This window comes from Pteropus alecto, unplaced genomic scaffold (genome assembly GCF_000325575.1).
Source record: "Pteropus alecto unplaced genomic scaffold, ASM32557v1 scaffold76, whole genome shotgun sequence".
Lineage (NCBI taxonomy): Eukaryota > Metazoa > Chordata > Mammalia > Chiroptera > Pteropodidae > Pteropus > Pteropus alecto.
Window position 1 is genome coordinate 29,375,800 of NW_006443138.1, and position 25,564 is coordinate 29,401,363.

Below are 25,564 nucleotides of genomic sequence, written 5' to 3' on the forward strand. Positions count from 1 at the left end.
TGGGTTGAATAAGTAAGAACAGTGGATATGGACTGTGGAATTCCATGTAAAAGAAAAGCAATGACCTAGAAGTATTTATAGGTGTATAGCATTTGTATAAATAACACATGTGAATATAAAAATAAGCTGCTATATTTCTAAGATTTCTAAGATACACGCATATTCAAGAACATATTAAACACATTATAATGGCTGCATATTGAAGGAGGACTAGATATTCGACATGAATGGAAATATAATAGTAAAACTGCATTGCTCAATGACGGTTTTAAGCAAATCGAGGAATGAGAATAATTTAGTTCCTTCTCCAAGTTGATAAAAGTTTGAAAGCAGTCATTTTGACTTCGTAGCTACTATGAGGGTAAGTTGGATATGATCTGTTGCCCTATTGAGCTCAGAGTTGATTTGGCTTATCTCCCTGACAGGGTAGATGTCCATGTTTTTCCTCATCCCTTCCAATACTGAGCATCTGTCAAGAAGGACTAGAGTTGTTCTGAGGGATTATTGTATTTGTTAACTAAGAGGCTTGGATCTTAATGGTGACATGTGAATAGCAAATATACCTCGGCCCTAAATGGGGTAGAGATTTGACATCGATACACTTGCATAAATCCAGGACTTTCCTGAGAAAGAATAGACTAGAAAAAACTTATACAGTTATTAATTGACAGTATGAGAAACTGACTTACTCACTTGGCCTGTGAGTTGGAGGAATTCTTTGCTCAAGCAGGTTTGAGTTTGAATATACACAGCTGCTCTCAGGGAACATACTTTCAGCATAGTTCACAGAGTCCCATAGATAAAAGTCCTGCTTAGAATGAATTTACAACCTCAAATTTCTTAATCACTAGTGGAATTTCATCTATTCTGAGCTGATATCAGAAGAACAAACAGAGTTATTAGACCCTTAAGAACATTGGATAATAAAATGAAACTATACATTAAATCAGCGCTCCCCAACCTTTTTGGCATCAGGGGCTGGTATTCCTGTGAGAATCTGATGCCTGTTGATCCGAGGTGGAGCTTGGAGCTGAGGTGGTGATGCTAGCGCTGGGGAACGGCTGCAAATACTGAAGAAGCTTCACTTTTTCGCCTACCGCTCACCTCTGGCTGGGCGGCCTGGTTCCTAACAGGCCACAGACTGGTACTGGTTCGCGACCCGGAGTTTGGGGACCCCTGCATTAAATGACTAGAATAAAAGATGGTCTAATAAGCATGGGAGCACTCTCCAGAATGGATGAGCAGATATAACTTATTGGGTTGTTATGTGGAAATATTGAGAGTAAAAGCTGATACAGTATAGTAAAGGTAGCACTAGCTGTTTAGTGCAGCATCTTTTAATCTCAGCGTTGCCACTTGTTATATAAGTTTGTACCTTTGTACATCAGTCTTCTCTCACTTGTGAATAGAATAACAATACTTCGTAAGTGTTGTGAGAATTAAACATGTATATGTAAATATTTATATATGTACATAGTAGTATTCAGTAAATATTTATTATCATTATTAAATACATGAAGGAAGGATTTAAAACATGAACAAAGAGCAAAATACAATAAATAAACCAGGCAGGTTGTAAAGGAACAAAACAGGAATTTAGACATGAAATACATATAATAACTAAAATGAAAACTCAGTATATTAGTTAAACTGTAAATTAGAGCTATAGAGACAGTTTATGAATTGGAAGATAGGTCTAATGAGGTATTATACAGAGAGCTATAGGTCAGATAAAACAAGTAGAAATTTCTGAAGAGAAGGCTGTGGAAATAGAAGTCTAACTTACATCTATGAGATTTCAAAAAGGGTAAAGGGAATGGGAGGCAATTTTAAAAGATAATTGCTGAGAATTTTTGACTTGATTATAGGAAGGGAACTTCAGTTCAGGAGCAAATAATTCTTGAGCAGGAAAATATTCAGACCTATGTACATCATAATGAAACCATAGATAAACCGATCTTAAAAACTGCCAGAGAGAAAAGTTTTCTAACAAAGGATTAACAATTAGGCCAGTAACAACAACAACAGCAACAGCAACAGCAACAACAGGAACAAGAATATGATAGAGTAAAATCTTCCAAGTTTAGTGTAAAACATTGACAACTCATAATTCTGTACCCAGCTAAACTGTTGTTCATCAGTGGAGGTAGAATAAAGACATTTTTCAGACCTACACAAACTGAGAGTTTTCTACTTTCCACATAGAAAGAACGATAAAAATAAATTGTACCTAAGAGGAAAGGTTGAGATGCAAGAAAGAGGAGTCGAAAAAGGACGTTAATGTGACAAGTAGGAAAAACAATCAAAATCAACATAAGAGTTTGGTACAGGCTTAACAACAATAGTGTTATTAAACCCAAACTCCAAAATCAATTGAGATTTATCCAATAAAAGTGAAGACTTTTGGAGAAAGATCAAAAGGAAAACCTTAGCAGTTACTTCTGCTTGTTGGTATAATTTGTCGATGCTATAGAGCAGGTGAAATTCTCCATCTAGTTTGTTTTTGTCTTTCCCTTTAAGAGGAACGTAATAGGACTGAAAAAGGATAGGATGTATATTTCAACAGTGGGAAAATGAAAATGAAGCCCAAGATGTGTGAAAAGAGATATTGTTAGAAAGCATCCAAGAGATCTACAACCTAGTCACTCGAAGTGTGGTTCAAAGGCCAGAAGTATCGTCTCATCTAAGAGCTTATTAGAAACACAAAATCTTGAGCTACTTCAGATCTATTAAATCAGAGTTTGCATTTTAACAGTTTCCTCAGTTTTAGAATGTCTATGAAACTTTGTCTTTTGGCTAGGACAGTTTGAATCTCAGGTGCAAATAAAATCACAGATCTGTTATTGATCATTATTGAAGAATCATGGCAATAGGAGAGGTTTGTTAGATTGATTTTGAGCAAACATCATTTTGATTTTCAAAAAAAGGAAAGAAGAGGATTGCCACATCTATGCACAATCTAATGTTTTCTAAGTGCATTTTTAGAATAGAATATTGGAGGACCTTCAAGTAGAAGTGGTGATCACTTAAAGTCAACACTAAAACTAGGTCATCTCAGACTCATATTTTTCTTTGGTAGAATTTCTAGTCCGGAAAATCAAGAATATATGGGAGATATTGTAGATCTATACCTCATCAGGGCATTGGCAAGGCAATGCAAATAAGATGAAGAAGTGTAAACTGGGTAAGATGATAATTAGGTTTCTTTGAAACTGTAAAATGATTTTTTCCAAAAGATGTTTAATGACATATGTTAACCTACATTTAAATTTCTGGTAGTATCTTGTATCTCTCTAAACTTGACTCTTCCTTGTTAAATGTTTTTTTAATGAATTGGATGGGAAAAAATTGGGGGAGAGGTGGGTAACATGCATGTTAGATAAGAAATTCAGCATTCCTGAAGATCTTTAAAGAGCAAAGTAATGGGCTAAATCAAGAATAAAATTTAGTAGGATGACTGTAAAAACCTTTTTTCTACCCCTCCCTTTCTCCAACAAAAAGCTGGCAAAAACCTCAAACAAAACAAGACTGTAAAAACAACAACAAAAAAAGCAAAACAAAAGTCTATTTAAGTAATCCTTCAATATCTGTACACTGGCTGCCCGCCCCCCGCCCCCAAAAACCCTCAAAACTATGCAATCTTAGGTTGTTTTTGAAGTGTCTAGAGATAAGGATAAGGTGATTAGACCACATCTAAAATACTGAGTTCTGGGTACAATGATTTAAGAAGCATTGGCATATTTAAGCATGTTTAGACACAAAGAGTCTGACGTCGTGGCATATTAAGGGACACTTGAAGGTTACTTTGGAAATGCTCTTGGGTGTACATGATACTCTGCATGTATTTGAATGACTGTTAAGTGGAAAAGAGTCTGGCCTAAGGCGTTAAACTTGAGCCTATGGATAAAACTACAGAAAAACATGTTTTTTACTTTAAAATAAGAAATAGCTGTCTTTTTTGTTTTTTTACTATCCCTGTTAAAAGCAAAGTGTGAGCATCCTCTGGAGAGGAAACATGTACCTGGTTTTTACTGTAGGTGTTTAAATACTAGAGAAGCCTGCTCAAAAGGGATATTGTATAAAGTAAGTGTCCCCAACTCCTGGGCCATGCACTGGTACCAGTCTGTGGTCTGTTAGGAACTGGGCTGCCCAGCAAGAGGTAAGTGGCGGGAGAGTAAGTGAAGCTTCATCTGTATTTGCAGCTGCTCCCCAGTGCTAGCATTACCGCTTCAGCTCCACTTCAGATCATCAGGCATTAGATTCTCATAAAAGCACTCGTCCCTTGTGCCAAAAAGGTTGGGGATCACGGAAAGAAATTCAGGCTTTAGATGAGATTGAATCAGGTTACTTTGAGGATCCTCTCAATGCTCTTTTCATATAGGGCTTTAAGGCTTAGTTGATCTTAGTTCTGATACCAGAGTGAGGAAGTATTACTGATATGTTGGCTTAGAAGGGGTCAGGATAGAACTAGATTGGCTGACTGCTTTGTCGGATTTGCAGAGACCAAGAGTATTGACATTTCTACTGGGGCTGCATAGCTGAATATAGCTTATTACAGTTTACACTTTGTATAGCCATTTGTGTCTTCTTTGTTTGCTATGAAATTTCAAGGGAAAGTGGATGGAGATGATGTTAACATTATTTTTTTAGATTATAAATTTGCAGCTTTTTTTTCTTTTTCTTTCTTTTTTTGTTTTGTAAATGAAGTAGAAATAAACTACTGTGGAATGACCTTTTTGATATTTTTCTGAGCTCTTCAATTTTTTTATCAGGTATGAGACTTCAAACAGAGCTCAATGCAGTTTGTTGAAGCAGCCTTTTAAAAAGGTTTACTTGTGTATGTTGTCAATCCCATAGCCCAATGCCCTTCATTCAGACTTCTTTCTAGATGGGAATGATGGGAAATGTGGTGATAGGAAATTGTACTTAGTGATCTTAGGCAACTCACTTAGTTTGGTCTCTGATTTGCTCAGCTTCATTTCTAAATTTAGGAGTTTAGATTATATAATTTAAAAAATTATGAAATATTACCAAATATAGGAAAAATTCAGAATATAATAGATACCATTTATACTTCTGAAATTAGGATTTTAGATTATTTAATTAAAAATTATGAAATATTGCCAAATACTTAGGATAAATTTAGAAAATAATATAATGGATACCACTCAGATTTAACTTACATTAATGTTTGATCATATTAGGTGATGTTTAAAGGTCCTTTAAAAGGAAAGCTTCTAAAAATAATCTCATTCTAAACTAAATATTCAGTGGAAGATCTGGTTTAAGTAGAAAATTTTGTTAAAATCTCAGGCATTTAGAACTGGTTGGACTAGGAATAAAGATTTAGAAGCTGTTATGGAGGTGGTAGTTAAAGCCTTAGGACTGAATTGTTTTTTCCAGAGGAAGTTGTATAAAGTGAGATGTGAAGAGGGGAAAACAACAGAGTGAAAACTGAAAAGTGTGGTCAGAGTTAGAAAGAGAGTGAATCATATTGGTAAAGCCATAACCAATGGAATTATAGAAAATGAGCTATTGTTTCCATGCAATAAGTACTGCTAGTGTGCATTTAGATAGGTCCATTTATTGATATAAAACAAAAGGAAGTTAAGATAGGTTGAGATAATAGTTTTATGATCAGAAGTGAGAGATCAGAACAGCAAGGTAGTCACTTTTCTGTTTTTGTCTATTGGTAGAGAAAATCTTGCAGAGAAACCTTCTGTTTATATTGAAATTGGCATAACCTATTTGCCACAGACCATGATGTTTGGCAAACTGAGCGGATGCAGTTCCTCCATCTCAGTTGATGTGAATAAACAAGGTGTTATTCTTCCTGCCAGGATTGGTGTTCGGGTGATGACTGTGTGTCTTGCTAGTCTCTGAGCGGCTTTCCTGAGTATGTTTTTTGTGGTTTGGAAAATATGGACCTCACAGAAAATTATACTATGAATTTAGTTCACTCCAAACCAAAAGATCAGTTTAGAATTCAGAGCAATTAATCTAGTAGTAGCAAAGTGGTTTTTGTGGTTGTTTTATCTCAGATCTCCAGACCAACACATTTAAATTCTGCATGGCATGAAAAGCAGGACAAGAAAAAGTGTATATAGGGGATTTGAATATTTAGTAAAGAAAATATCGTTTAGTAATTAGAGTATGGACTTAGATAATTTCTGTGCCTAATATTTGTGGTATGAAATATTTTTTATATCAAAGCCTGCATTTCCAGCTACTCTTACACCAAAACTTTGTATGTTTATAACAAGAGTTTTTATTGTTTACCTTTTTCAGTCACCAATTCCTGTGGGTCTCATACCTGACATTCCCTCAAAATGGCATGCAGGTATTCATGACTGGTTAGTGCTGGCATTTTTCCAGGTCATTTAATTGAGGCAGGGATTTAATGTAAAAGTGCAGTTTAGGGCATCTAGGTACTTTGGTAAAGAAGAAGCAATATGAAGTCTTACAGTTTTTCTCCTATGAGATGCTGGTGCCATCAGAATGAGAAACATTTAAAAGTGATGAGAGATATTTTCCTGCTGTGTTCTGATTTCTGACCCACAGATGAAAAGCCTTTCATTTTTCTGAAATTAATGCTGAGAAGAAATGAATGATAAGGAAACTAAGCAGTTAAGACTTATCTACATGTTCAAATGTCTTTTGCATTATAATAAGAATTTAATAGTGTATTTTGGGGATATAGAGTAAAATGTCTTTTAGGACAGTTGCTTTGTGTTTTTGCTTGTGGTTATTGGAATATATAGTATACATATTATAGGTTGAATATATAGTATACAAAATAGAAATTGGAATGTAGAAATTAGGTGTAAATGATTAGTGTATGATTTATTTATTTTTTAAAAATTTCAGACATGTATAGTTTTCTAAGACTCTGACATCTTTAACTTTGCAGAAGGGTCAGTGGATTCAATAAGAATCCTCTTGACTTACCATGACTGGAGCCCTCTTATGGATTCAGCTAATAGGAACCAATAACCATCAGGTGGGATTAGTAACCATGTAGGCTGGCTTGAGCTAAGCCTGAATGCCAAATGGATAAGGGTCAGTGGATTCTTTTGGCATCTTGAGCAGGCTGGTTGTTGAATTTCATATTCCACAAAGGTGTTTGCTTTGTGGTGGCAGTTATTTTTTTCCTGATCAAATCAGTATTCCATCTATTATTGATACTTATGGACTTTTTTTTCTTCTTTGCATGATGGAATATTTCTGATTTTAATAGGTAGATGAAGTAAAACTGAAGGAAACTTAAAGACTTTTGACATCTTGCACTTTAGAAAGGACCATTGGAGAATTCAGTGTAATTCATCTTGGTTTTGCATCAGATTTTAATTCTTGCTCTGAAGTTTTTAGTGCTGAATTCAGGTACCTAAACTGGAAGATTTTAGCATAACATCTCTTAGATCCACAGGGCTTGGCTTATTTTATTTCTGCTGTTTGTCAGTAAAACACATTTTTTATCACTGCTAAATATTTTCTGTCTCCTTGTCCCTGAGGAATATTTTAAGTAGACTGGCTACCTTAACATGTCAAGTAAACATTTCATATAGTATTCAAGAGAAGAACTCATTTAGATCTTCTTGGATATCTTTCATTAGCTGTGTGTAATTTTCAGCATGTAGATCCTATACACGTTTTGTTAGATTTATATCTAAGTATTTAATTTTTTAAGAGCAATCTTAAATGGTCATAAATTTTGAAACTTGGAGTTCAATATTGGGTTATGTTTAATTTTGGCTAGTTCACAAAATATCTATTTTTAAAAATAACTATAAATATGCCTGCATTTTCCTTACTATTATTTTATTAAGAATTATTGCAGGCACATAAAAATATAGATAAAATAATAAAATATAGATAAAATAATAAAACAAACACCGAAGTTTTAATTTTAACATAGTTGGATTTACCAGTACTTTTTTCTTTTTGATGTACCTCTTTTGTGTCTTTTAAAAAAATCCTTCCATACCTCAGTGTCTTAAAAGTATTATATTTCCTTCTAGAAGTTTTAAAGATTTGCTTCTCTTACATAAACCTTTAATTCACCCAGGATTCCTTTCTGTATATGATACAGGTTAGAGTTTCCCCTCCATCGGTATTCTAAAAACAGTTTATTTAATGCTCTATCCTTTTATCACTGATTACATTGTCACCTCTATTTTATATGTGTATGGGTCCCTATGTGTGCAGATCTGTAGCTGAACTCCCATTTCTGTTACAGAGGTCTATTGGTTTATTCCTATACCAATACACTTACTGATTTTTCTTAAAAAATTTATTGACATAAAATTAACTGCATATATTTAAGATGTACAATTTGGTAAGTTTTGACACATAGACTTGTGAAACCAACACCACAGTCAAGATAATAAATATTGTCTCAAAAGTTTTCTTGTGCCTCTTTGTAATCCCTTTCTCTTACCCTTCCCTTGCATTCTTCATTACTCCTGTCTTTCTCCCTCATTTCCGGGCAACCCTTTATCTGCTTTCTATTACTGTAATTAGTTTGTATTTTCTAGAATTTCACTTATATAAAATCATACAGTATATACTCTTTTTGTCTAGCTCTGAGGGGAGGAGTATAATACAGAATTAATGGTTAAGATCATAGCATCTGGAGACAGACCATTTAATCTTAAATTCCTGCTCTGTCACTTATTTATAGCTGTAAAACCTTGGGCCTGCCATCCTAAGTCTCAGTTTCCTAGGTTGCCATGAGAGAGTGAAATTTTCCACAGGGAGAATTCGAGGGAAGAAAATACAATGCTTGAGGATAGAATTGTGAGGATATTTAATATACTGTATATATGGTTGGCAAGCATATACTTGACCATATGCAGGAAGGTTCAGAAGTAAGAGGGAAAATGGTTTAATATAGACGTAAATATTTGTCAAATAAATATGACTAAAAATAAAGGAGATGATGCGAGGCTTTGTTTGAAATGATTGCTCATGGTGGGAGAAAAACAAGCAAAATCAGAATAGAGATAATAATGAAAAAGATAGGGATGATAGGTTAGAGGTTATGTTGTGGACAAAGTAAATTTAAGCTCTAGTAGGCATAGAAAAAGGAAAAGAATTGTTTCAGAAATAAGATTTCCACAGTTTGAAAGTACTTTTTTTTTTTTTTTTTAACTTTTATGAGCATTTATTTGATGCTGAATTTACTCCTGGGCCATAAGTTTTTTTCTTCAGTTTCTCCTGAGACATCTTTTTCTTCTGTGCAAGGTCCACTTCTGGCTCAAGAACACTCTGCTCCGTTTCAGTGAGGACCGTCTCAGTGCGGTGGAGGGTGCTCATATAGGACTCTTCTGCCCATGAGCTCTGTGTGTGCTCGATGACCAGAGAGTCTGCATCTAAACCCTGAAGTTCAGCATCACTCTCTGCATTTTTAAGCACATGCAGCACTCTCTTTGGGCCACCAACTCTGCATCCTGCCCCACTGTTTGGCCTAGGCACACCTGCCAACTCCGCCATTGTAACGACAGAATGGCACACACTGCTTCTGTAAAGTGGCATCATTCAGGTTCTTGGTGGCTTTTCAGATATGCATACCTTCGATGGCCTGGGCAGTTTCACTAGCGTTCTTAAAGTGAACATGGAGGTTTGAACTTCTTGATTTGCATGATTTTGTGGGGTTGTCTGGGTCAATTGAATAGGGATCATTTTCAGAGGTTGATTCAGGTCGCTTATGGGAAGAGCCAGTATTTACAAGTTCTTAGGTGGACCTTTCCAGAAGATTATATTGTTAACCATATATCATTTATTAAAGTAGAATAGAGGAAAATTAGTGGAAAAAATTTAGATAGACCTTGTGATGAAGAATTATAAATGGTACCTAAAATGATTGATTTCCTAATTTCTGGCTTGGTGGCATTGAAGTGGTTGGTAGAAATGTAGTTCAGCAGAATGAAGTCTAGTTTGTTTACATGTTTTTCTTTTCCAGCATAGCCCAACATAATTTGTAACTACATGATGACTTAAATAAGGCAGTCTCAAATGAAACTAGCCTCCTAGGAAAATTTCCATAATACTTACTGAGCAGTAATTACCACCATGTACACGGTATTGGTTCTCAGATACCTTATAGTTTAGATATACTGTTAGATCTTTACTGAGAGTTTTGCTATACTCTGAATAAAAAACAGTCATTACCCGTTTTTTATTTGTGGGCTAATCGATACTCTGACAGGAAAAGTAACATAGCACATGTTCAAGATTAAAGATATTTTAAGGAAATATACTTGATATCTTAGATATGTACTGCCAGTGTGGTAGCCATCAGCCACCTGTGTTTATTGAGCACTCGAAATATGGTTAGTCCAAACTGAGATGTGATATAAATGTAAATTACAATATGCATTGGACTTTGAAGATTTAGTACAGAACAAAGAATGTAAACCAGCTTGTTAATACTTTTTATATGGATTACATGTTTGAAATGACCACATTGTAGATATATTAGATTAAATAAAACATTAATAAAATTAATTTTGCCTGTTTCTTTTTTACTTTTTAATGTAGCTGCTAGAAAACTTAAAATTTCATATGTGGCTTTCATATATGACATATTATATTCCTGTTGAACAGTACTGTCTTAAGATGAAAGAAATACACCTCCTGTTTTGCTATAATCAAATGTGTAACTATTTGCTGAATTATAAATCCTTAGTGGAAAAGCAAAACAATAAAAACAAACAAAAAAAATCCCCCAAAATTTGATATATAAGTAATGCTTAATGAAATTTTCTGTAGGTGGATTTAAAAAATAAGTATTATCATTAGATTTGTAGTTATTTTACAGTTATATTTAACAAAAGCTGTTAAACTTCAGGGATCAGGATAACTGGATACCAGACTTCAGCTTACTAGGCTTGGGTTCTGAAAGTACACCTTTGCTTTGCCTTGTACAGATATCTAATTTTAGATTTTCTAAAGCAGTATATAGTATCACTTGAGAACTTAAAAATTAGAAATATTAATTTTTGAGCCCCAACCGTGTAATCTGTTTAAACCCACCCTCCAAGTGATTCTAATACACATAAAGTTTGAGAAACATAGTTGTAGATTGTTACTTTTATAGAAGTAGCAAAACTCAACCTGTTTATAACAGTTCTTCATTTTGTCCCCTTGATTCAGATCTATTTATCCTATCATCTGATGATAAATTTCACTGATGTAAATTTTATTTTTATTATAAAAGTGCTCACAAAATTTTAGGGTTAATTTCTAAATAGCAATAATTATATTTAGAGTGGTATTTTATTTGATTCTTATGAATGTTTACTACACAAATACCATTTGGGCAACTATACATATCTATTTGAAAGGAATTATGTTAATCATTTGTAAAAATCTTACATTCTTAGGTGGATGCTCTTCGATTGCGTTTGGAAGAGAAGGAAACCATGTTGAATAAGAAGACAAAACAAATTCAGGATATGGCTGAGGAGAAGGGAACTCAAGCTGGAGAGATACATGACCTCAAGGATATGCTGGATGTGAAGGAGCGGAAGGTTAATGTTCTTCAGAAGAAGGTAAGATGCAGGTATTCTGAGTTCAGTGTCCCACATCTGGCATTCATCTTCATTCCTATTGCTGAGTTATATCTAAATGTTGTCAGTTTCTTTCTCATTCCTCTGTTTATATTTTTGTGGTTAATAATTGAAACCCATGTTGTAATAGGTAGATTATTAAAACTTCTCTGCATATTCAATTTAAAAAATTTTTAAGTGAACGCTATTTTATCGTCAGTAGTATTTTTCATGCTGCTATTTCTGAAAAGTACCTTGTAAATTGCCAAAGTATTTATGTTGACATTCTTCTACCTCTTCTATATTGGAACTATAACATGAATTAGTATTGTACATGCACTAGAGATGGTTGCAACTCCATCTACATGATTAATAAGACTGTAATTTTGAATAGAAAACATGCTACTATAATTAGCACATAATGTACATGTGTGACATATAATGTACATTCCTTTTTTACCTTAATCATTATTGGGAAGAGGCGAACTTTGGAATAAATAAGTACTAATACTATTTTTTTTTTTTAGCTTACTTAAAGGAGTGCCCTTGAGATAACAGGAAACACTGGTAGTTATTGTTCATCTCCAGTGAGATGATAGATTAGACATATTTGATATTGTCCTAGTTTATTTTTAACCTCTAACAGTAGCCAAGGAATAAAACTCTTTATTAAACTTCAATTCAGCTTTTCTTTTATGTAAAGAGGACCATGTCATATATTTGTCCTATATTAGTTTGGTTTTTACTTGCTTTCTATAAGTAAACATAAAAATTGATCATTCTAAATTTCAGTTGAATATAGCATTTTAGTAGATACTGATTTATTGTTTTAAATTTTTATGCATATATATATGTATATATATATGTGTGTGTGTATATATACATATATATATATATATATCCTTCTCATCCTTTTCCCCCAACTACCTCCTTCCCCTTACGTGTTTCTTATATATCCTTCCAGAAACAGTCTGCATATATACAGGCAAATCTGTATTCTCTTTTTTTATGTTTACCTATTTTTGTATTCTTCCAGAAACATTTTATGCATAATCCATATAAAGCAGAAATGTTTCTTTTAACACAAGTGTTGCCATTCCTTATTGTCTATTCCTTTCCATTTTTTTTCTGTTAATATATTTTAAACTCCTTTCAAGAGCTTCCTTGTTGTTACCGATAGCATTGTATGGGTGTACTACAATTTAGTTAACAGGGTTTCTACTGAGGGACTTTTAGTTTATTTAACATTTCTGCTTTTACATAAAATGGTGCTGTAGTAAATATATACATATTTAGTTTGTACATGTGTGAAGTATATTTCTAGGTAAATTCCTTGAAGTAGAACTGCTGGGTGAAAGGATATGCATTTTTAATGTTGGTGGATTTTGCCGAGTAACAAGTATATTGGTTAGAACCCAAAAGCTATTTGGAAGTAATGTATGTCTTATTTTTAACTAGGTAAACATTTTTTTTTTTAAGTTTTTAATAACCATGACTAGAGGTTTGAAGTTAGAATTAAAACCTAATTATCCTGAAATAATCGTAGTTTGTAAAAATAGAATGGCAACACTTATGCTAGCCACTTTAGAATCTTGTTTAATCCTTCTATCCCTTTGGCAGTGACTTTTAGAACTTGATTGCTCTATCACAAATCAGTGGCTAAAATTTTAGACTGCGACACATAATAAGAAATATATTTTACATGTGACTGCATACACATTCATCTGTATCCACATATAGTATAAATCTGTAGAAGAGATAACTGAAACAAAACTTTCCCCAAATATACTTACTTTAATTTCATGAAAGTACTCTTAAAGGAATAAAAAAAATATTAGTGCTGACTCATTAAATTATTTCAGTACCTACTAATGAAATACTTTTCATCTTGGCATCTTACTCCTATGCTTCCCTATTCTTACCCCCCAAATAAAAACAAACTCAGAACAAACAAACATAATATATGATAAGAGAGGTTCGTTTGTACAAATTTGTTTAGCTAAAAAATGGTAGCTTCAGATTTTGACACAAGGTCGGTCTTACTCCAAAATGCAGCTTTTCCCATTATAACAACTTCCCTGTTGGGAGGATTACATGGTAATATGTGTTAAAACCTTTTTTTTAATGTTACTTTTTAATATATTTATTTTTTATTGAGGTGAAAGTCACACATAATAGAATTAATCATTATAAAGTACACCAAGTCAGTGGTGTCTACGGTACTCACCTAAATGTAATTACATATGTATAATTACCACTCCTCTCTAGTTTCAATACTTTTTTTCTTTTTAAAATTAATTAATTTCAGGTGTACTGCATAGTGGTTACGCATTTATATAACTTAGGAGATGATCCCTCAATAAGTCTGGAACCCACCTGTCACTCACTATACATAGTCATTACAGTATTATTGACTATATTTCCTATGCTGTACTTTACATCCCCATGACTGTTTTATAACTGCCAATTTGTATTTTTTAATTCCTTCGCTTTGTCACTCAGCTCCCCAACCCCCATCCCATCTGGCAGCCAGGAGTTTGTTCTTTGTATCTATCTGTGCATTTGTTTCTGTTTTGTTTATTTATTTTATTCTTTAGATTCAACATATAAGCGAAATCATATGATATTAGTCTTTTTGTGTCTGACTTATTTTACTTAACATAATACCCTCTAGGTCCATCCATGTTGTCAAGAATGGTAAGATTTCATTCTTCATTCTTCTCATCTCTCCTGATTCTTAACCATCACATATGAATGTAAGACCAACCTGGTTCTCACCTCCTACCAGTCTTGACGTGGCTTCTTCTTTATATCTTAGTTATAGAAGTTCTGTTCAGCTAGTCTTCAGGTGGTTCTCAAGGGTGGTTGCTCCACAATTTAGTTGTAATTTTGATGTGGTCAGTAGGGGAGGCAAGCATAACGGTTACCTACTCCACCATCTTGACCAGAGTTCATGTTAAAGCTTTTTGACACTATAGAACATCATACAAACATCGTATATATTATTTTTACCTAGCCTCTTTATCTTTTACTGGAGGCAGTGGCAAGCCACTAATTGTGTTCTTTGTAGTACACTACACTGCCTAACTGATGTGTCATTTTGCAGACTTTGATTTGTCTTAAAACATGTATTAGGTAGATAAAACCGCTACTTGTAAAACTGGTTAAGTTTTACTGCTTCTCTTTAATTACCTCTGTGCCTGTCATTTTCAGTGCTTAGAGCCTTTATGTTCTGTCTTCTTATTTGTTGTAGAAGTTACTGTACTAACATGAACAGAATCAACATTTCTGATGTATTTCCTGGACCATTGTTTGCTTATTAAATATAAGTAGCTTTTATTTTTAGATTCACTTAAAATAAATAAAATGAACACATTAAGTTTAAAGACAATCTAAGGTTCTCAAAAGAGCTCTAACTATTTTTATTGTGGCTTTCCTTTTTTAATGCTGCAAATATTCGTTTGCTCCAGGATACTTTTAGCAGACTTGGTTTTCATGTGGTTGACAAACAATGAGAGCTGGCTGAGTGCAGTACCCCTCATGGAGTGTGGGTTTGAGGACATAGAGTGAACTCTGATGAATTGGGCTGTGGTGAAATTATGATGACTTTAGAAGGCCATGTAGATGATGATGAGCAATGTGGACAGGAGACACCACACATGTAGTAGATAGTGTAGAAGATTTGAGAGAAGAGTTACAGACTGCAGATATAGATGAAGATGGCCCTGGTAATGGTGACCATGGAGGCTGCATTTCTGGTGTTTACTGTAATATGGGGCATGAGCAATGGCTCAGTACCTATTCAGAGCGATGACACAGAGATGCAGGTTGGAGGCCTTGTAGCACATGATGCCAGAAGACAGCCAAATGTCACATAGAATTTGGCCAAAGTTCTGCGAGAGGATATGATGCTGATGGATGTGACCAAGAGGAAAATCAAGAGGTTGATTATGGCCAGGGAGCCAATTATTCATTGACTGGTAAGCACAAAGGCATTGGAGAGAATTGCGGTCAGTGTGATGTAGCATTCAGGATCTGTTGGAGGCCTCCAGAAACAGGCCTTCCACTGATTGGGTTGGTGGGGGCATTCTAGGTTGCTTTGTTTTCTACATTCATAGCTACTTCTTTCACAGTTGTCTTCCCCACAAACCAAGGTCATCTTTCCATTTCACACTGGTAGGAGCCATGCATCACATAAACAGACAGAATGAAAAGACTCCAGGACTTGACTGTGTAAAGAACATTGAGATGACTCTAAGTTGTAATTAAAGGTTCCTCTTAAGTCACATGAACCCTGAGATTGATCAGTATTCTGGAATTCTGATGGACACATACTGAATTTGTTAGATAATATCAAATTATCATGCCAGACGGGACCGAGCTCTGCAATTTCTTGCTTTTGACATTTTGACTCTTTCCAAAGCTTGAGACTCTTATGTTTGGTGATATATTCAGATTTTCCTCCATCCTATTCTGAGAAGATTCTGGATTTCAGTTTGCCTCCTGTGAGTTTTTAAAACTAGAATGAGCACCAGCTGATTCAGAGAAGCAGTTCAGTCAACAGCTCACACAGTTTTCTCAGGTGAATCTTGACACATAGTGAGATACTTTGATCCTTTTACACTGATTGTTTTTGACCCTGAAGAGATAAACATTTCAGTTATTAAGACTTGAAGAATGCGTGAGCTTGAATAAGTGATCCAAAACATGGGTCACCCGTGAGTTTACCCTTTTTGGCTAAGCTAGTGCATCTGCTTGTCGAAGAATTCCTTTGAATACTTTTTCGGGAAAGGTCATGAGTGCTATATTTTCCAAGTTCTTGTTTGTTGATTACATGATCATACTACATTTTTATATTTTATAATGTAATTATTTCAGGGATACAAAAAAGTATAAAGAGTAATATAATAAGTAATTTTAATTACTCAACTTAAGAAGTAAAATTTTAATTTCAGTAGAAGTTCCTTGGCATATCTTTTTTTTTTATAGTATTCCCCTTCATTCTCTCCAAAGATAAATACTTGATTTTGCTATTTATATATATGCTCTATAATTTAGATCAGGATATATGTTTTTATACTTTTACAACCTATGTATGTATTAGTAAAATATATGTAATAAGAGGAAATACACATGGCATATAAATATGGGAAGTAATTTACCCTCACTGTTATCAGGGGGTATAAAATAAGACCAGATTAAGAAACCATTTTGTACTTACCATTTTATGCTATGTTGACAAAAAGTAAGAAGTCTGACAATATCAAGTGTTGGTAAATAGGGCAACTGTATTTCTCACACAGTGCTATTGGGATTTTAAAATGGTACAACTTCTTTGGAAAGCATTTATCTTACTAAATTAAAACTAAGCATACCCTCCTATATATATATGTATATAAGCATAACCTCCTGTATATATATATATATATATATATATATATGAATGCCTGTAGTAACCTTGCTTGGATTAAAAACAAAACAAAAGTGAGGAAATACTGCAAATGTTCACTGACAAAGAATGAGTTAAGTAAATTGTGGTATAATCACACTATAGAACATATTATCCTTTTTTGTTTTAAGACAAGGAAATATTTAGGATAAAAATTCAGTAAAGTCATTTTTTCTGGAGGTAGGCAAGTCAGAGAGGTGGGATTAAGGAGGAGAGTGTGTGTGTGTGTGTGTGTGTGTGTACACATCTTTTAAGTAGTTTAGGTAATGTTCTTGTTCTTAAAATGGATAATGGGTTTATGTGTCTTTAATTTATTATACTCATATATAGATTTATGTATATTAAATATGTAATATAATTAAAAATAACTGGAGGCAGATTAATCTTTTTATTACATTTACATGGTTGGTGCATGAGTGTTTATTATATACTATATATTTCCTTGTGTTTGAATATCAAAATGCTTAGAAAAGCCTCTCTCCATATAGCTATCTTTGTTGAAAAATAATATTTCATTTATTTTATTTTAAATTTATTCCTAAATTTTATAATTCTGAAATTAGAACCACCTTTTCCTAGAAGTTCATTTGTACATTTTAAAACAATGTATAATACAGGTGTAGAGTCTCATTTGTTAAAATTAAGCTGTCTGTTTGATTCAAGTTTTCCTATAAAGTCTCTGGCAAATGGATTTATTCAGGTTATGGTCTAATATGTCCAATTTTGATGAATAAATGACTTGGATAGTTTTCACCCTCTTTTCTTGAACCAGAATTTGGCCACTATAGTATTTGCCTATTGAGATTAACTTCGGGTCATACGGAACAGGTGTAATCCTTCTTCGACAGGATAGCTTTTTAGATTTTGGAAGCTTGCTATTTGACAGCCCCCAAATCTTATTTTCCTAGGTGAAATCTTTGTTTCTTCCATTGTTCTTATTGGCTCTGGTTAATGTTTCTGATGGCAGTTATTTGTCTAAACTCATTTTTCCTCCATAGTTGTCCAGTTGGAATTTTGGACCTAATTGCAAAAGAGATGATTAGAATGTTATTAATGTTTTGTTCTGGCGCTAGCTGAAATATTGTTTTGGGCATCTCACTGAAACTCACTAACCTTCATTTCTTCATCTATAGACAGGGTATAATAGTTACCTCAGGGGATTTTTTATAATGTGTCTGAAAGCACCTTGGAACCTGTAAAATGTTACATACTTTGGATATAAGTTGTTAATATTGTTTATTCTTATTTAATTTTACTTTGTTAAGTTCAGCCAATTGCTGTAATCTTTGAGGATTTTTTTAGAATCTTGATTTGATTATATAGTCTATTTATTTCTTTTGGTTTTATGCCTTCTACCCATTTATGTGCATATTCTTTATACTTTCATATAAATGATGAAATGTTGAATAGGCCCAGAAAAGACTTTTGTGGTGTAAGAAGTCTCTATCAAATGGATAGATTTATCAAAATAATTTTAAAAGCTGTTTTTGTTGTCTGTAGATTTTTTTTTTTTTGTAAGCCCAGTTTGTTTGTGGGTCTAGCCTTTTTATAAATCCATGTTCCTCTCTGTTCTTCATTTAGGGCCTTATAAATGTCTTAAAAATTTGAGTCAGTTGGAGTGATCACTCCATATAATTCTTATAGTGATGATTGGATTATGAGGCACATGATATATTCAACTATTTTTGGCTTTTTCGGGACCACCACCTAGACATTTTCCTAGCTTTCTAAGCACTGTATGTATTTATGCACTGGCATATTCTTTGCTCTTTTTCTTTTTTCCCCTTACTGAGTACATTTATAGATGCACAGTAAAAATTATGTTTTTGTGAGCTCTCCGGTCTAACAAATCTTCTTGAATTGTCTTCATTCATGCATTCAGCGTAGCACCTCTTGCAGTATACTAGGCACTGTTCTAATTACAAAGGCAAATAATATGCGGTTTCTGCTCTCAGAGTCTCAAGAGTTTAGGGAGTTCCAGAAATTATACAAATGCTGTATTTACAGTGGGGCACAAAAACAGAAGTTTTAGATTTGACCTTGTGTAAAAAGTATCTTAGGGGCTGAATCCTGAAAATGAATGAAAATTTGCTAGACAGATGGGAACGGGGTGAGACATCCCAAGCCAAGAGAACAGCGTGAATGATGTGGAGTAATATTCCTTTCCAGAGTGTCGTGCCTTGGAGTTTTACTTCTGTTCTTCAAACATTTTGTAACATGGATTCTTAAAAACTTCCAGTAGAGCTCTGCCTATGAATACCTTTTTTCTCTTATTATGAATTCCCATATTACCTGGTCTCTGGGGAAATTTTTCCCTGTTCTTATATAATGAGAAAGTTTTTGGTGAGTGTACTCACCTTTATTGTCCTATTAATTTAAGAAACTAATAAATAGAATTCAACTTTTCTTTCTTCTGGTTCTAAAGACTTTTCCGTCAAAAACTTTAGAAATTTATCTTCAATAGAATATTGAAAATATAACCTTTCAGGTAGAAATTCGGGTATTCCTGGAGAGATGTCTTAATTCTGCACAATACTTAACCTACTCTGCTTCTTGATTCAGACATAGAGAAGAGGGTATAGTAACTCTGCTTTCATCCTTTTCTTGTTCTTTGGCATCTGCATTCTCTATTTTTTTTTCCACAAATATTACTTATAATTGTATATTTAAGTAATATTTAGATATTTTAATGTTTAAGAGGGAGTATCAGGAAACAGTATATTGCTTTGGCATTACTTTTGGCGTATTAGATATGCTTCTTTTTAAAAATTACTTTTCTGAGAACAGTAGCAGCTGTGATAATGGCTGGATTGTGAATCACATACTCTGGACTGTTTTTGGCTGCATCTGGGTACCACTTCCCACCCGCAGTCTCCCTGCTTTCTAGGCAGTGTGTATATTTGTATGCACTGGGTTAACCCTGCGCTCAGAGAAGGAAATGGGGCACTAGCAGATGGCCAAGCATGCTGTACAATGGGATTAGCATTGGACTCCTCCTTCCCAGGTTTCTCTCCTATAGTTTAAAGTAGTTTTGTGTTACAGTAAATTTCTTATCTTTATAGTAAATCACTGACCTGGAAAATGTAATTGAGCATTTGAATCTGAGCTGCATTCAAAATCTGTGTTAAAATTGTGCAGCTTCTTGCTTGATTGACTATAAACGATAATATAACTTGGAGTTTAATTTGCTGATGCAGATGTTATCATCATTCCCTTCTATGCTTCTGTAACTTATGTTTATTTCACCTTGCTTGCTTCTCCAGTTTCCTAGGTTTTGGTATTTAGAGTTTAGATTTAACAGTTGCAGAAAGCTGATATGTAGAATTAGAGAGAGAGAGAGAGACAGAGAGAGAGAGAGAGAGAGAGAGAGAGAGAGAGAGAGAGAGAGAGAGAGAGAGAGAGAGAGAGAGAGAGAGAGAGAGAGAGAGAGAGAGAGTGTGTGTGTGTGTGTGTGTGTGTGTGTGAGACTAGATTGGTTTTTTAAGTCTACTCTGTTATTTCATTTCCAGTAGCAAGTCAGAAAGAGTAGGTTCTTTATATATTCTTTTTTTTTTTTGTGGAGTTTTGACTAAGACAGTGTCAGTTTCTTCGCTTTTGCCATATCATAAAATGGAAAGAATATGTTTTGTCATTAAAAACCATATTTACTAATTTATTCAGAGAAAATTAATATTTTATTTTTAAAATGGTGATGTTTTATCTTTAATAAGGATTAATTGTAATATTTTCTAAATGTTATTGTTTTTTAAGTCACAACCCAACTGTTAATGGAGATAAGTAAGAGAAGACCACGTCAGACTTCCATCAGATTTTAAGTTGGAAACTTATACTTAGGCATTGGAATTTTCCCTTTTCTTTCTTTTATAATTTTTAATATAACTCAGTTTATTTAAAATTTTGTCATTTATGGAGAATATATATAGCTAAATTTTTATTAAAAAAACAATACATAGTAAATAAAGTCTGACTGATGATGCTATTTCTACTGGGGAAGATACTTCGTATGGATTTACTTTGCTTCATATAACCTTTTTACTCTTTTTCAAGAAAACCATAAGAAGGTAGATAGCTGAACTTGCAAAGTCTTAATTTAACTTCCAATTTTTCAATAGATAACTCTTTTTAAATGAAATTGATCTTATTCAAGTGACATTTTATGACTGAAGAATTATCTCACCAAGAAAGGAGGGTCTTAGTTTGCTTTGCCATATCTTTTAATAACATGTTTCTGCTCACCATCCCTTCCACTTCCAGAGCTCTACTCTCCAAAATAAATAAATAAATAAAAATAAAGCACAACACCCATACATTCTGATAATCTAGAAACAGTAAACTTCAGATATAAGTGAATCAAGTAACAAGAGCAATAACGCTGTTTTATGACAGATAGGTGGAGAAAAACATATTGTTGCATAAATTATTCCTAAAGCCTTATTGGCTTAGACAACCATTTTATTTTACTCGCTTGTGAGCCAGGGTTTCAGGAAGGGCTCTGTTGGGTAATTTGTCTCTGATTCATTTGGTGACAGCTGGGGGTGTCTGCGATTGGATAATTCACCGCCAAGTTGGCTTCCTCACTTGCACATATTCTAGGTATCCCTTGGCCTCTGTCTATATGGCTACATGGCGTCTTTTGCCTCAGGGCTTCTACACATGCCTGGTATCTTACAGTATGATAAAAGTAGTCACACTTCTTATGTGGCACCTGACTCTCATGGATGTGAGACGTTGAAGCTGCCTGGCCAGTTAAGGATTATGCTAGGAATTGGCTTAGAAGTGGCAGAGGATTCCTTTTGCTGTTTTCTGTTGGTTATAGTAGTCCAGGACCTACCTTGATTCAGACGAGTCAAGAAATAGACATACTTCTTAATGAAGGTGTGGAAAAGCCACGCTGCAGAAGAGCATGTAAGTTGGGAGATATTGTAGCCCTTTTGGGGCCAGTTGAATAAAACATTGGATAAAGGATTGAGAATATGAGTGAGACTTTTTTTGTGTGGTATGATGACAAAGTTCTTATTCTCCTTTCTGTTATGGTATTGCAGCCTTATTAGTCAGAGCAAAGGGGAATTTTCCTATTTCCCCTCAGTGTTTTATCTGTTATTCATAGGGCTTCTGTCATCCATTGCTCCCAACAAAAGTCACCTCCAACCAGTTTAAAATTGTTTTACATAATTTAAGAATTATCACGGGGTATGAAAATAATTCATAAGAAAAGGGTACAGAGGAATAAGGTGTATGGAAAGGGGAGACTGGCAGCAGAAGATGAATTAATGCTACATATTTATTTTGGAGATTCACCTTAGGTGAAAAGCACAACCGTCTAGATGAAAACTTTTACATATTATTGGTCTAAGGTGAAAGACACTGCCATCTACCCAACCCTCGGTCGGGGGAGTGGTACTGGTCCGTGGCCTGTTAGGAACTGGGCTGCACAGCAGGAGGTGAGTGGCTGGTGAGCGAGTGAAGCTTCATCTGTATTTGCATCCGCTCCCCAGTGCTAGTGTCACCGCCTCAGCTCCATCTCGGATCATCAGGCATTAGATTCTCATAGGAACACTGTTCCCTGGTACCAAAAAAGATTGGGGACTGCTGCTGATCTAGAACATAATCAGACTAAATATGTACACAGATGACACATTGAATGCAAAAGAACTTTTAAGTCCATTAGGAACAGACAAACTTATCTAAATTGTTTTTTGTTATTTAGGGAATAAAGCAGGATAAATTTCAGGCTTAGTTTCACACTTCCATGACACGGTCGAATTTTGACTTTTAAACTAGCACTAAGGGGTTAATAGGATGGATGATTCTTTTTTTCCTAATTGAGATGTAATTCACATACCATAAAATTTACCTTTTTAAAGTGTGTATAGTTCAGTTTTCTTTTTTTTGTATACTTTCAAGGTTGTGCAACCATCACCACTATTCAATTTCAGAACATTCTCATGATCCCCAAAATAAACCCATACCTGTAAGCCACCACAACCCCTTATCTTCTAGCAACTATTAATCTACTTTTTGCCTCTATGGATTTGCCTATTCTGGACATTTCTTATACGTGTAATTATATAATATGTGCTTTTTGTGTCTGGCTTCTTTAGTATTTTCAAGGTTCATTCTTCATGTAGCAAGTATCAGTGTTTCATTTCTTTTTATGGCTGAATAATATTTTATTGTAATGAATATACCACATTTTATTTATCCATTTATCAGTTTATGGACATTTGAGTTGTTTCTACTTTTTGAATATTATGAATAATGATTCTATAAACATTAATGCACAAGGTTTTGTATGAATATATCTTTTCATTTCTCTTGGGTATATATCTAACAATGGAATTGATATTAACTTCATGTTTAACTTTATGAGGAACTGCTACACTGATTCTAAAGTGGCCACACAATTTTACGTTCCATTCTAATGGATATGCATTGATATCTTATTGTTGTTTTGATTTGCATTCCCATAGTGTACTTGTTAGCCATTTGTTTATCTGCTTTGGAGAAATGCCTTTTCAAATCTTTTGCCCATTTTTAAATCCAGTTGTCTTTTTATTGTTGAATTCTAGAAAGTCTTTATATATTCTGAGGTTCCACCATATCAGATATGTAATTTGCAGATATTTCTCCCATTCTGTGGGTTATCCTTTCACTTTCTTGAGAGCATCCTTTGATACACATAAGTTTTAAATTTTGATGAGTTCAATTTATCCATGTTTTTCTTGTTCACTTATGCTTTTGGTGTCATATCTAAGAAAAGATTGCCTCTAATTGAAGATCATGAAGATTTCCTTCTACGTTTTCTTCTATGAGTTTTACAGTTTTAGTTTTTACATTTAGATCTTTGATCCATTCTAAGTTAATTTTTGTAGATGGTATAATGTTAGGGTCTCACTTTATTATTTTGCATGTGGTTATTCAATCATCCCATAGCAATTTGTTGAAAAGACTCTTTTTCCCCTATTGATTCGTCTTGGGACATTTGCTGAAAATCAATTGGCCATAGACACGTGTGTTCAGTTATGAATTCTTGTTTCTGTTTCATCAATTTGTATGTCTATGTGCCGTATACCACACTGTCTTGATTACTGTAGCTTTGAAGTAGATTTTGATATTGGAAATTGTGAATCCTCTACCTTTGTTCCTTTTCAAGGTTGTTTTGGCTTTTGGGTGTCCCTTGTAATTCCATATGAATTTTGGGGTTAGTGTGTTCATTTATGTAAAAAAGACATTTGGACTTGATAGTGATTGCACTGAATCTCTTCATCAGTTTGAGGAATATTCATCAAGTCTTTCAATTGAACACAGGTTGTCTTTTAACTTCTTTGTGTTGTCTTTAATTTCTTTCATCAATTTTCCTTTTAGTTTTCAGGTTACAAGTCTTGCACTTCTTTAAATTCTTTAATATTTTATTATTTTTGATGCTGTTAAAATCGATTTGTTTTCATTTCATTATCAGATTTTCATATCTAGTATACAACTGATTTTTGAATATTGATCTAGTGTTTTACAGCTTTATTAAACTTCTTTGTTAGCTTCTAATAGTGTCTAGTGGATTCTTTAGTATTTTCTTAGTATGTATAAAGTTATGCCATTTGTAGTATGGCTGCCTTTATATTCTTTTCTTCCCTAATTGCCCTTCCCTAATCGTCCAATACAATGATGAATAGTAGTAATGAGAGCAGACATCCTTATCTTATTCTTTATCTTAAATGAAAGGCTTTCATTTTTCACTGGTAAATATGGTGTTCACTTTATCAGATTGGGGATGTTTTCTTCTATTCTTAGTTTATTGAGAGTTTTTATAATGAAATGTGTTAGATTTTGTCTAATGCTTTTTCTGCATCTATTGAGATGAGCATGTGGTTTCGTTCTTTATTCTATTAATATGCTGCATTATAATCATTGATTTTTGTATGTTGAACCAGCCTTGCATTTCTGGGATAAGGATGGGTGTGTATATATATATATATTTTTTGCTCGTTTCAGACATACAGTACAATAGCTAGACATTTAGATAATTTATGAAGTGATCCCCTCAATTACTCTAGCATCCATCTGGCACTGCCCTCAGCCATTACAATAATGTTGACTGTATTCTCTATGCTGTACTCTGTATCCCCGTGACTGTTTTGTAACTACTAATTTGTATTTCTTCATCCTTTCGTCTTTTTCACTCAGCTCTCCAACCCCCCTTCCCTCTGGCAATCACCAGTTGTTCTCTATATCTGTGAGTCTCTTTTTGTTTAGTTTGTTCATTTCTTTTGTTTCTTAGATTCCACATATAAGTGAAATCACGTGGTAGTTGTCTTTCTCTGTCTGACTTATTTCACTCAGCACCATACCCTTGAGGTCCATTCATGTCATTGCAAATGGTAAGATTTTATTAATTTTATGGCTGAGTAATATTCCATTGTATATATGTACCATAACTTCTTTATCCGATCTTCTATTGATGGGCACTTTGGTTGCTTCCATGTCTTGGCTATTGTGGATAGTGCTGCGTGAACATAGGGGTGCATAGATCTTTACAAACTGTGTTCGGTTTTCTTTGGACCAATACCCA

At 34.0% G+C, this 25,564-nt stretch overlaps 1 protein-coding gene across 1 annotated transcript in view; it reads left to right on the forward strand.

Moving 5' to 3' along the window:
* ERC1 (ELKS/RAB6-interacting/CAST family member 1) overlaps positions 1-25,564 on the forward strand; it is a 480,046-nt gene that overhangs the window by 134,682 nt on the left and 319,800 nt on the right. The window contains exon 8 of the mRNA XM_015598545.2: positions 11,385-11,552. Coding sequence (XP_015454031.1) covers positions 11,385-11,552 — 168 coding nt within the window. The remainder of the gene's footprint in view (positions 1-11,384; positions 11,553-25,564) is intronic.